The sequence below is a fragment of the Phascolarctos cinereus genome, unplaced genomic scaffold (assembly GCF_003287225.1).
Source record: "Phascolarctos cinereus isolate Bilbo 61053 unplaced genomic scaffold, phaCin_HiC Scaffold_9;HRSCAF=440, whole genome shotgun sequence".
Classification (NCBI taxonomy): domain Eukaryota; kingdom Metazoa; phylum Chordata; class Mammalia; order Diprotodontia; family Phascolarctidae; genus Phascolarctos; species Phascolarctos cinereus.
This window is the reverse complement of record NW_027556402.1, coordinates 150,930,084-150,944,191: the sequence shown is the minus strand read 5'-3', so window position 1 is coordinate 150,944,191 and position 14,108 is coordinate 150,930,084. Positions and strand designations below refer to the sequence as shown.

At 33.6% G+C, this 14,108-nt stretch overlaps 1 protein-coding gene across 1 annotated transcript in view; it reads right to left on the bottom strand.

Moving 5' to 3' along the window:
• GABRA2 (gamma-aminobutyric acid type A receptor subunit alpha2) overlaps positions 1-14,108 on the bottom strand; it is a 136,421-nt gene that overhangs the window by 41,807 nt on the left and 80,506 nt on the right. Inside the window, exons 5-6 of the mRNA XM_020990682.2 lie at positions 6,205-6,425; positions 3,448-3,530 (exon numbers count right to left, since the gene is read on the bottom strand). Coding sequence (XP_020846341.1) covers positions 3,448-3,530; positions 6,205-6,425 — 304 coding nt within the window. The remainder of the gene's footprint in view (positions 1-3,447; positions 3,531-6,204; positions 6,426-14,108) is intronic.

Below are 14,108 nucleotides of genomic sequence, written 5' to 3'. Positions count from 1 at the left end.
CAATATAGGAGAATGGGGCAGGGTAAGAGATAAGCATTTATATAGCACCTATTATATCTCAGGCACTGTGCAAGTACTTTACATACATTATTTCATTTGATCTTCAAAACAATCTTGTGAGGTAGGTTCTGTTATTATATTACAGTTGAGGAAATTGAACAAATAAGAATAAGTGACTTGCCTGGGGTCACAGAACTAATAACTGTCTAGCCCAGAGTTAAACTCAGGTCTTTAAGTTATGGTGCCTAGCTGCCTCTTTGGCATATGAATCATGCCAAAATTCAGTGGTTTAAAAGGCCTGAGTCTACCAGCAGAAAATGTAGGTATTCCAAAAGTAACTCTGATGAAAATAAATTACTTTTTAAATATTATGTGCATCAGGAAAAAAAAAGTGAGAAAGGATGGAAAATGACTAGCTTTGAGAGAGAAAGGAATTTGAGATGAACAATAAAGGATGAGATGAGCAATGTGGAATTCTCATTTAGCAGGAGGTCAAGCTAATCTGTAAGAGTTCTTTCACCATCATTCTTATAGCCTCTTCCTCAGAACTCTAGAGAATGGCAGACCAAGAACAGAAAATGAATGATAACAAACTAACACAAAGCAGGAGAACTTCCTCTAGTTTGGCATTGCTAGCATCTATTGGTATCACTCATTGGGCAAACTTACCCAGGTGTTCCAGATCACTACATTATATATAGTCTGCCACTTTGTTAGTGCTGTATTTTAAAGGAATCTTTTATTTGTCTCATTTAAAACATTTGAATAATCCCTCTTTCATTTTTATTCTTGTATTCTGAATAATTTGTCTTTTTAAAAATTGTATTTAATATCTTGGTCCAATAGCTGTTTTTTGTCCTGAATTACTCATTTAGCTTACATTTTTTATTTTGATCTTAAATTTTGATTTCTCTTTGCAATGCAACCTATGTAAGTCAAAAAGAACTGCTTTCTGTTTTGTATCCACTCTCATTTACACTGTTCTGATGTCAACATTTCATATTGTTTCTAGAGATTGTTATCAGAATTCAATTGAGATCATAGATCTGAAGAGATCTTTTCCATGAAAATAAAAAGGATTTTGTAGTTAATCAAAGATTGTGTGTGTGCGAGAGAGACAGAGACACAGAGAGACAGATACAGAGACAGAGATAAAGAGAGAGACAGAGAGAAGAGAGATGGAACAGTTAAATAAAGTGATGTGCCTAAAGTCAGGAAGAGTCATCTTCTAAATAGTGTTACAAAGAGTAAGACATGATTGAAATGACTGTACAACAACTATGTTTGTGTGTGTGTGTGTGTGTGTGTGTGTGTGAGAGAGAGAGAGAGAGGAGAGAGAGAGAGAGAGAGAGAGAGAGAGAGAGAGAGAGAAAGGGAGAGACTGGGACATTGATAGAGAAAGAGAAATTGAAAGAGAAAGAGACAGATATGGTGTATGGTCAGGCCCCTTCAGAAGAACAAGATGCAGCATGAATGATGATCAGTTTCTTATCCTATAAAACCATGAAAACAAGAAAGATATTCTATAGTTATTTTGCCAGCCAGACTTCGATGTGACACACTTGAGCTTTCTAAGGAGCACAAGGTACTGACAGGCAATGGTGGTAAATTGTACAACAGTTGCCAAATTACACAGAGTTTCATCGTAGAGGATTCCTTCACTTTAGAAGCTGCAGGTCCAGACCAAATACCCCCTTTTTTGTAGGAAGAGGTGTTGATTCACAGAGTGACCTGGAATATTCCACTGTAAAGGAAATAGGAATATGGTGGTTGCTCAAAGGAATATGGCATCCAGAAAAGAAGCTTCCTTTGAAGTGTGAATGAATCTGGAACTCTTCACAACAATGCTTTATACCAGGGAGCAGGTACTTGACATTTCCTCTGTGATTCAGATAGCATGATGCTGCCATCTGATCCAGAGGATTCCTGCAAGTGCTAATTGGTCAAAGGCCCAGAGCCTTGACATATGCCCTATATATCCAGCAATGGTTGTATCTAGAAAATAAGGTAAATTATTTCTCCCCAGTTAATATCAGAATACCAAATATCCTAAACTTCATTACGTTAGGAAGCTGCAATGGTAGTGCCATACAATCTTTTTTTTTTTTCCAAAGCTTTACCATTAGAGATTTTTGAAAGTGGAGAGATTACTATATATTCAGAATTGGTAAGCTCATTCCTAATGTATGTACACTTTGCAATATAAGATGACTTTGTATCAAGCAAGGGCCTGTTCCAAAGGTAATTATATAAATACATAAATGTTTCCATGAGTGAAATAGTAATCTAAAAGTTGAAATAAAATCATAGCCTCTCTTAGTTTGGATAGGACCTTAGAGACCAAGTAGTGAGTCAGGCAATAAATATTTATTAATCACCTACTATGTACCTAGCACTGTGCTAAAATTTGGAAATACAAAGAAAAGCATGACAGTCCCTGCCATCAAAGAGCACATAACCTAATGGGAAACATGACAGATAGAAATAAATTGAAGGGGGAGAGATTATTTGGTGGGCCTTGGGGGAGGGCACAATCAAATCCTGTAGCTGGGATGGGAAATGACCTGAGGAAGTAAGAGTTTCAGAGTTGATTTCATTTTGCAGAATGATGAGTTTCTAAAAATCATGAAATCTATGAAAGTGGTCAGGTGGGAAATGTTGATACTATAAGTAGATTATAAGCCCTTTAATGCTATATACTATTTTCATTTTTTCTTTGTATCAAGATGCTTGGCAAATTGTTGGTGCTTAATACATGTTTCTTAAACTGATTAAATCTAAGATTATAGGGGATTTAAAGCTGGAAAAGTATTTAGATATAACCTAGCATAACCTCTTCTATTTGAAAGAAAAGGAAAATGAAACCCTAAGTGTTATTAAAAAAAAAAACCCTTGTACAAGATTACAAGTTTTCCACCTCCTTTTAGAATACTCTTTGTATTAGCTTCCTTCCTTACTACTTTCCTAACCTTCTGCCTATCAAATTACTAGATAGTAGTTTTTTTCCTCTAATTACTTCTGATGTTATCTCCCAGGAGAAAAAATACACTGATATAGGCTTCTGCGGGAAGTTTTTCCTTGTGATCTTATTTGTTTCAGCTCTCTCATTCTTCCTCAAATAATCACATACATATGTATTTACATCTTTTATCCCTTCAGTAGAATATAAGAGCTCCTTGAGAGGAGGAATTTTTTTTTAATTTCGTCTTGCCTATCATTCTGTCTTGCACACGTAAGCAGTTAAAAAAGCAGTGGATCAACAAATTGCAATAAATCCATAAAGTGCTCAGTAAATGCTTGTGATTGATACACTGATAATAAAGACATGGCTAATGATATAGTTGGTTAATTTGTGATATCCAGAGGTGACTCTGCAAAGAAATGAGTACTGTTTGATTGTGCATAATCCCAATGAAGCAAAAGCTGTACATTTGCTCATATACTTACAGCTGCCAAATTTCAAAGGACATGAATGAGCATCCATTGGAAAGTCTTCCAAGTGCATTGGACATTCAGCTTGCACAGTAAGCCTAAAAGTTGAAAGACAAGTCTTTTGTTTAAGTTAATCCTGAAAGCAAGATAAAGCAATTACATTTAAGTTAATCAAGCCACAGAGAAGATGAGATTGTAACATTGTCTTAAGGTGATAAGCAGGTAAATTAAGTTCCTAATAGTTTCCATTTCTGTGATGCTTAGGAAGCCTTATCTCATCACTCAGCAAAAGACAGAAGAGTTAACCAGATGTCCCAAAACCAGGCATGATGGAAAAATACACTTAAATTGACATAAAGATAAGACAATTTCAGGTTGCAGAAAATAGTGATTTTATTTTCTGGCATGTGTGTGTATGTGTGTGTGTGTTCGGGTGGGGGTTACCCATAGTAATGCCACAATTCATCTGTTTAAAAGCACAAAGAAATGATGATTTTGCTAAGGACTGTTTTTATCATATAATTCTGAATGATTTTTAAAAGACAAGTAATGTGCATATATATATATATATATATATATATATATATATGTAGCTTCTAGTTACCAATGTTTATAAAACAAAAAAAAAAGAAGAAAAAAAAAGAAACAGTTGGCCAGATCCCCCTAAAATACACAGCTTAAAACTATTGGAATTTGAAAAAAAAACAGAAATCTAAGTAGATGAATAGATTTTAAATTAGATTTTTGTGTCTTTAACCTAAGGTATAATATCACCTATTGGGCTGAGTGCATGTAAACAGAACAAATTAATATGGCTTTTGTATTAATAAGAAAATTATCCAAACTTTTGTTTGATATTTTCTACTCAGGATGGATGAGAACTAGTCCTAAATGAAAATGACAACGGAATATCTGTCTCACAGATTCAGGAAATTGATTAGAAGTCATGTAGTCTAATCTCACATTCTACATATGAAAAAAAAAACCACAGAGGTTTAAAAAAGTGAGATCCCACAGTTGAGAGAGCTAATGCAAAAACCCATTTCTTTGGATTTAAAGTCAAGAGTAATTTTTCACCCCACCATGGCTTTCCTCATTTTTGGCATTGAGAGTCTACATAACTCCAATATTTTAACTTATATATTCCTAAAATATGGTGTTCCCAACATTCTGAAAAGTCATTTTCCTTCATTTAATTTAAACACTACAATTAAGTCCCATTTTTTATCTTGAACTAAATCTGATTAAAGTTCAGCATCAACAAGAACTCTTACCCTCCAATCAGGTTCTAGAAATAGGAATCAAGATGAAACAGTCACAATGAATAACCATCTCCTCACTATTATTCAATAACAGTAACTAAGCATGGCTAATCTTAAAGAATTGAGTTATCACAGACAAAAGTAAACAAAGGGATCTGTGTATGCTTCTGGGATTTATTTTTTCCACAATTGAAATCTTTTTTGAATACAATATGATGCATACCAACAGAGATATATTTATCTCTGTAACATTATATGTTCACCACTTAACATTCCTGGCTACTCATATCTATCAAAACATAATATTTTCTTATAGCTATTAATATTTCCAAGAATAAAGCAAATTCCTATAAACTTGTGTCTTTGGTTTATCATCAGTTTTTTTTCTTTTTTTAGTTTTTAGCTAATTGGGGTTAAGTGACTTGCCTAGGGTCACACAGCTAGTTACGTGTCAGGTCTTCCTGACTTCAGGGCCAGTGCTCTGTCCACTGCACCACCTAGCTGCCCCTACCATCAGTTTTCTAGTGTTCACTTTGATTTCCCTCAAGTTAGCTAAAAATAATACCTGTTAACTATAGGGGGAAAAAAATCTGTGGAAAGTGGAACAGATTTTTTTTTTGGGGGTAGCAGTTTTAAAACTTTTACCTCTGCTGTTGATTTCATTACATATGAAAATTGTGGTAACCAATTCATTCCTAAATTTTATTTCATAAGATACCCACTGAATAATATGAATGTGTGATTTTACTCTGCATTTACTAATGATCTACCCATTGATTTTGATATTCTAATCAACTAGCATTTATTGGTCTGAGAGGCAAAACATAGAACTCCGCAAAGGTTTATTACATGTAGTGTGATACAGGGAGGTCTCACAAGGAAAATTGCCTATACTAAGGAAATATTTTCCCCACTATCTTTACTCTGCCCTCTGACCCCAACAGAAATTAAAAAAAAAATCCTGACTCCAAAGAAAGATGTATACATCCATAAGTATGAAGTTACAGAACATATATTTCTACTTGTTTCAATGGAAAAATGTATTAAAGGCACATTATGAATGCTTCAATTCAGAAACCTATTCTAATAAGATGTAAAATATCTTGTGATTAAAAACTTAAATTCACAAGTTAATAGGACTTGAGATGTGAAAACATTTAATAGGAAGCATAAAGGACTTTAAAGTACTATTAGAATTGTTATTAACAAATATCTTGGAAAATCATGGCAATATTAATATTATCACCATTATCTAAATTACTATTAACTTACCATCTGCTCCTTTCCTTTACTTCTATCATGGGTTCCATTACTATTTTTTATAGTCTTATTTATCCCTCATTCTACATAATCTAGCTTCTTAAAAACTTAGCAATGTATCTTGCCCATTCTAATCACACAACATGAATAACAATGAGTCTAAATAAGCAAATATCTGAGAGACTGCATTGATTGATAACCTAGTATGCCCATTTCTGAGCAAATAAATGCAACAGGATGGAAAATCTACCTCATTGTGTACAGCAAAGTGCCATCATCCTGAATGCGTAGAAGCTTGTTTGGCATTGTCATGTTATGAGCCACAGACTTCTTTCCATTGTGAAAGAAAGTGTCAGGAGTCCAGATTTTGCTGGCCATTAGGTTATTCAGTCGGAGGATGTTCATGGGGCCTTTAAATTTCAACCTTTCGTCTTTCCACTTTTGACGGAAGAAAACATCTATTGTGTATTCCTGTAAGAGGGAAAATAATTCTGAAGGAAAATAGATCCCCCGCACCCTTCAAGACTATGGGAACTATATAATTAATGAAAATCGATGCTGGAAAAGAAAACAGGCAGTTATTTTCATGAAAATCAATCCATGACTGACATAACTTTAAAGTCTATCTTCCCCTTATAATAAAGCCATAAACGTAGACCATTTCTGTTCATAAGAGTGCTATATTTCAAGTAATCTGAGTATAATGGAAATAATTTCTCCTATTATATTAACTAGTATTGTGATTTTGGAGAATGAATATGGAACTGACTTTCCAAGATCCATCTCCCCTCTTTCAAATCCAAAACTTGGGTGATAAAAGACATGGGAATTTTTTTTTTACATTTCTCACAAAATAAACATCCATTTTCAAAGCAGCTTTGAGTATGTACTTATTTATTTAGCTCGATAGATTTATAAGAACAAAAACTATAGTTTTATTACTGGGCTCTTTCACTTGGGTTCACAGAAAATGAAGATGAATAGCACTTCACTACAGCCTGTGGAACAGAATAGCATGGAGAGCTTGTCTAAAGGGGCACAGGAATGAAAAGAAAACTATCTGACTTCTTTCTTTCTTTTGTGTTTCCTGAGCTAATCCTAATAAAGAGTGGGTAGCAGTTTACCCAGAAGCAAAAGACAAAAAGTTCTGACTAATGAGGACAGTCAGGTCCCCATGAATCATCATCGACTTCCTGGTGTCTATGTCATTCCAGGCAGACTATTAGTGTTTCTTTTTTATTCTCAATAGAAGGATTTTGACTAAATATGAAGTTGTCATCTTGATTGAATCAGGTACTTTTGAGTTCATGGAAGTTTTTTTGTTTTTATCTGAGAAACTAATTTAAAGTATAGGGCTTCTTTGGAAGATAGAAAGCTACTTAACAGTGATGCACACACAACTGAGACTTTCTCATTTAAAAACACAAATTAAAATATGGGTCTGCCCTGATTGTCAATATCTCTGAAATCACTTTCCAATGCCATATCTAAACCATATTTAATTCTACCTATGCTATATAGAGAAACCAATGAGGATTTCATCTGAAGGTGGGAAAATTGAATTGGTCATGTTCGCAAATTGAATGTTTTGAAAGATATACATAAAGAAGAGATAAAGTCACCACCACTCAGGAAGGATAAGATTACATTTGTTCTGTGATTCCTTTCAAGAATTTTTGCAATAAAAGAGATGAAATTTCAATTAGAATCAACATATCTGCAGGCTCCGATAAGGGAAAGCCCTTGAAGTGGCTTTTTGTGAGGAAAGAAATCAGTTTCAGATGGGTGAACATAGGATGCCCAACTTGCAATTGTGAATAAAGCTGATCTTCTGTTTCTGTTTCACTGCCCTCGATAATGTACTGCAACATGTTTTCTGAAAGATGTTAAGCACCTGAGTTTAATCATTTAGAAATAGCACTTGCAGCAAAAATGGCCAAAGTTGCATTCTTGATTATTTAGCACAGTAGTAATTGTCAAATACCAAAATAAAGCACAACTTAGCAAACAAGAGACTTGTTTTTAAATGTTCAAATCCTCATGAGAATATAAAACTAGCATTAGTATTATGGTGAATATTTGCAAGTTGGCAAGACCAGAATTGTGATTTCATTTTTATAGGGATCTCCCAGAAGAGGAAACTTCTAGTGACAATGAAGATCAATACCTGGTTTCAAAGGTATGGGCTTAGAGATCTGTTTGAGGGCACTATGATGAAAAACAACTCATGCTGCATCACATAGTCATACACTTTGGTAGGGTGACTTGAATCCAGATCTTCCTAATTCCATTTTAAACTCTTTATGTACTACCCAATCATCTTTTTAATATACATATAATAAGTGCTCATTAAAGCTAATTGGATTATGACAATAAGCAGCATACACAGTGAAAGGCAATGTATGCAATTAGCTATGCTGGAGTCCTGTACAGAAGCTCCTTTTTCTTGTGGTTGCCTCCTAACCACACCCTTCTTCATGAACTGCTTTGTACCTGACACATCTAGTTGTATGTACCCCAGGGCAAATCTCTTAACCTCTTAGTGTCCCTAACAACTCTCTACCACCACAGATAATTGCCAGTGGGTGTCCTTCTCTAATGTTAATGTTTTCATATCCAGCTGTCAAAATATTTTATGAGGAAACTTCAGACATGTAGGTGAGTCAACTAGGTAGTTACATGATTAGAGTACAAACTATTTAATTCCTTTCTTACAAGTTTAGGTAATGAGGCCCTTATCATTTTCTTTCTTATTTACAAGAGCTGGAAAAGAAAAAAAAAATCACTGATGTCCATATTTGTTCAAAAACTTTTTTTTTAATATAGAATAATCATAAGAACCCAAAGATATGTAAGTTCATTGTCCCTTCTGAGTGATTAGCAAGTATGCTTGCATCCAGGGGCTAAAATAAATGAATGATAATAACAACAACAAAGGAATCTATCTTTTAAAAAATACACAAGAGCTGTAAAAGTTCAAGAACTTAAACTTTTAAGTTCAATAACTTAAAAAAAGTATCCAGCTTTTCTTGTGATGCCATGACTCAACTGTCTTATCTCCCTGGAATATCCCTTTGAAATGGAGAAAAACGTTTGCCACTTGAAAGTTTTTATTCACTGTCCCACCTCGTTGACCCTTTACATAAATGAAGTGGTTTTGTACATAAATATGATATGACTATTTTTCATATAAAAAGTTTTATTTAGCACATAGTGTATGAAACTTGGAATGAAGGAGGTGTGGATTGAAATCCGAGACCTAGAAATATTATTATTATTACTATTATTATTATAGTTAGCAATTATATAGTGCTTTAAGGCATGAAAAGTACATTTAAAATATTTAATTTTATCCTCACAACAATTCTTCAATGTTGGTGCTATTATGATTCTCATTTTGGCAGATGAAGAAAATGAAGCAAGTTTCAGTGACTTGCCCTGGTTTACAAAGTTCAAGTGTCTCAGCCTGGATTTGAACTTGGGACTTGCTGACTACAGGTTCAGGCATCTGAAAAATGTATAAGCCACTTTAGTAACTGAGTCTTATTCAAGTCTCAGACTTTACTACTAATTTATAAAGTGGCAATACACATCAGAAGAAGGAGATATAACACTTAGGAAACAACAAATCTTTGACCTTGAAATATTGCTATAGAAGCTCAGTAAAACCCTAAATATGATTTCTGTTTCTTTCTTAATCTGTTTTAGCCCCCACTCCCATCTCTGATCCAAGTATTCAAGTATCATGAGAACATAGATGTACTTACCAGCTGTGGGACCTTGAGAAAGTTACCTAAAATCCTGGAGCTTTGGGTTCTTCCTCTGAAAAGGGAAGCAGTTGGACTAGATGCCTCCTGGGTTCCTTTCCAGCTCTAGCTCCATTATCCTATTAACTTAGTTGTTGAATGACTGCTATTTAATAATATTGATTTCCTATGGAAGCACAGCTACCAAATAATGAGTTTACATTGATTTGAAAATAGCCCTCTTTGTTCATATATAACTTTGGGAGAGATACAGCAATAAACATTAACAATATGATTTTTCCCAAAAATTGTAAAAACAAATCAATCTCTTCTTTATCAAAAGCTTTAAAAATAATATTTCACAAATGATCACCTCCATGCAGTCATAAACTGTGGTTCTTATATCGATCAAAAGTGTTCCTGAGTTTTCTTTTCTGTCATAAACTGGGAGAAAAATGGCTTCAAAAATGCCAATTCTGTTATTGCAACTCTTTGCCATTAACCAAGAAGCTAAGAGGATCTTTGCAAATGCCAACTAGCCTTTTCAGATAATGCCAATCACGAAGCATAGGAAAATTTTCCCTGTGTATGACTATGAAAAGCCAGATCTGAGTTTGTTCAATGTATCTGCATTTACAAGTGTCTTCATGAAAGAGGTGATAACTTTTGCATTTTTAGATAATTGTTTGTGTATGAGCCATACATTTACCAAAATAATAGTTTTATCTATACAATTTCAAAGTTGCTAATGTAGTAATGATATGGTAAAATTTTGACAACACAAAAAAGAAATAAAATTTGTAGTTTCCTATTGTCTTCTACTTAGAAGGCATAGCTATCCATATAAGAAAAACCATTTGGATGAAAAAAAAGTCTACTTTGATTTTAATATAAATGCAGATGGACAATCTACTGAGTGGGACTCTCAATTAAATAGAAACATAGATAAAATAGCTAATATTCATATATCAGTTTAATGTTTACAAACATATATAGTGCATATATGTACACATACACACACATATATGTATACACATATATGTGTATGTATGTGTGTATATCTATATCTATATATACATAGATAGATAGATATCATCCTCAAAACAACCCAGTTTAAAAGAAAACAAAATTATTTTCCTCATTTTAAAAAGGAACAAACTGAGTCTTGAGGGAGAGGATAAATTATTTTCCTAAAAGTCACACAGGAGGATTTAAATATTCCAAGTCCAGTTCTATATTCATTATGCAACCTTGCTGTCTATAGATATGGAGAATCTATTCCATATTATTGTTAACACTAATACTATTCCAATGATTCTATCTGTTAATGAATCATCACATATTGATGAAATCAAGAGAGTTAAATGAATGAAGTTGTAGATAATACAAAAAGCTATGGAGAATCCTATGATGGGCCTGAGTGGGGTACAGTATGTTGCCAATGCCACATAATAAAAGTGAGTTTTAAGCAGTGCACTGGCTGTGTCCTATTAGTGTTCACAAAATATAAAAATATGGCTCCTAGCATATTGAACAAACTTCCTCTGGAGAAATTATGGGAGAATCTGGACAAAAGCTGCACTGATTAAAATTGCTTTGATGAATTACTATCTGTATCATTGAAGTAACCACATCACTAAGATTGCAGATCCTTCAAAATACTATCTATTTAGTTTCATTCTTGATTTAATTAGTATAGATCCCCCTTATACACAGTTAAAGAATCTAACTACCAATGCCGTCTCAATCATGTGTTTCTTATTCATGTCTTTTTATGAAAGGGCAATCATTCGGTATTTCTTTTCATATCATGTGGATTGATTCAGCTGTTTTCTCCCACTCTTACTACAAAACCGTTCTCTTTTCCCAATTATACATACTCTCAACAATCAATTTTACAACAAATTTAATAAAAAATTCACTAATAACATACCATATCCCATATACCTAGAATATATGTGTTTCCATTATATTTTGGGTTATTTGTTCTTATGAGACTGTGGTGTTCCATGACTCTCTGTAATATAGCATGTAGCAGCAATGGGAGAGTATCAGTGTTAAATAGATGAACTTCAGTATATCTGGGCAGTTTCGGATCTCTAAAAGTAGTACACAATATTCCCAATGTTGTCCATCCTAGTTCCCATATCCAACTTAATTGTAGATCTATTCTATATTCATGTTATGATATGGCCTTCTTCTATTGCATATAGAGTGCTTTTGAGAACTACTTTGAATACATATTTTTCTTTATAGTTTGAATCAAGAGTTTATTCATAGTCATTTTTCTTAGTATGAGAAATAAAAGGTATGCTTTTATAATAATAATAGTGATAATCACTTGAAAAAATGGTACCTCTTCCTACATTAACCTTCTGTTAATATTAATACATATCAGATACTTGTAAATAAATTTAAATTCAGCTTATTTGAGAAATAAATTTTCAAATAATCTCTCTGATGATTCATTTCAATTGAATACATTTATTAACTGCCAACAAGAAGAAACTAGTTGCTGAGTTGAAAATGATGGGAACCTGCTGGGGGAAATGACCTCATATGATGTAAAATTTCTCCCAAAGCCTGATCTTTTTACACATACTTTTAACATGAGTATTATTTTAATGATACCATGTGGCCATGCATGAATCATCCATTATCCTGGTGATCTTAGTGGACTACAAGTTTAATATAATTCAACAATATGTTATAATACCCAAGAAAGCTAATACAATCTTAAATTTCATTAAAGCAGGTGCAGTGTCTAGGATGCAAGAGTTGATAATACGACTATATCTTGCCCTGGCCAAAGTAAAATTTGAATAGCCTGTCAAAATCTGACTACCACCACAATCACCCCCTGACCACTTGCTCTTGACCTTTTCAATCCTGATTAGTAAATACCAACTATATGTAGGTTTGGTTATGGCCATACTTCTCCCTGTCATACTTCTCAGGCATCTTTTTTCCAATGATCTTGCCTCCCTATATATACACTCCCTATCCCACCTCTTATCTGTTTCTTGATCCATAATCAAAACAACTCTGTCATTGTTTCTTCAAAGGGCATATCAATCTAATTCTTTATGCTTGTATTCACCATCACTGGAAATTTAAAAAAACAAGATACACTCCGCTTACCACAACTCCGCTATATAGTTCAAGCTGTCAGAACAAAATCTCCTTGATAACAAGGTCTATGCTTTTATATTTTTGTCCCTCACACTCAACATGATGTTTGACCCATTGTAAGCATTTGATAAATAATTAATTCATTCATCTATATATTCATAAACTGGAATGTGGCAGTTCAAGTGTAATCTAGGATGGAAAAAGGTTTTAAGCTTATGTTACATAGGAATTGATTAAAAGAAGCAATGAAATTTACCTTAGAGAATAAAATATGTACATACACACACACACACACGCACACATATACATTATATATATACATTATATATATATATATGTGTGTGTGTATATATATATATATATATATACATGTATACATACATACATACACACACACACACACACACACACACACACACATAGACATGGTGGAGAAGGGTATTCAACTTTTTGAAAGACTAACAAATGAAAGAAGTTAGGCTTGTTCAACTTACCCCAAAGCATGAAAGTTGTTGAGGCAATAATTTGGCTTCATATAAAGGAAATATCCCTAACAATTAAGAAAACAAAACTGGTGGAACTGTATGCCTCTGGTCATACTGGGATTCCCTAGCTATGTCTTCAAACCAGTACTAGAACATTAAAGGTCACTGGTATTTTGTTAAGCATTGTTGTTCTGGTCTCTGAGGTCTCTTACAAAACTGAGATATGGCTTAAATTCCTTACAATGAAATAACTTTTATAAGTAACCTGTTCATTAAGTTTTTCAGTAAAAAATGTGTAAGTGGCAATTGCTTCACAAAGGTGAAAAACAGGAAGCCTGGATGTTGTTTTTTAAAACATTGTTAATTGTGCCCTACCATCTTCATGAGAAGGTGAGTGTGGGCCATGTGCCAAGAAAGGAAAATACTGTTTCCTTTCCTTAATTTTTTTTTAAATTTAAGTACAAAAAGTGTATACCTCTAAACTCCCCTCAATGAAAATTGTAAGAGTAATCAAGTAGCAATATGAAAATATAGTGGAACCATGTTTTACACGTATGTAGGAGGATAAGACTCAAAGCTTCTCTATAAATTAATCCAGCAAGTCTTTATATTTACCGTAAAACTTTGGTCCTCTACAAAAATTTTATTCCAACGTGCTAATTTGGTAGTGAAGTGATCTTGGTCCTCAACAGTTATATGCCATTCATATATGATCTCTGGAAGCTTCTACAAAGGATTCTAGCATAGGTCCCAAGATGAACTGGGTGTCTATGTAACAAGATTAGTGAAAT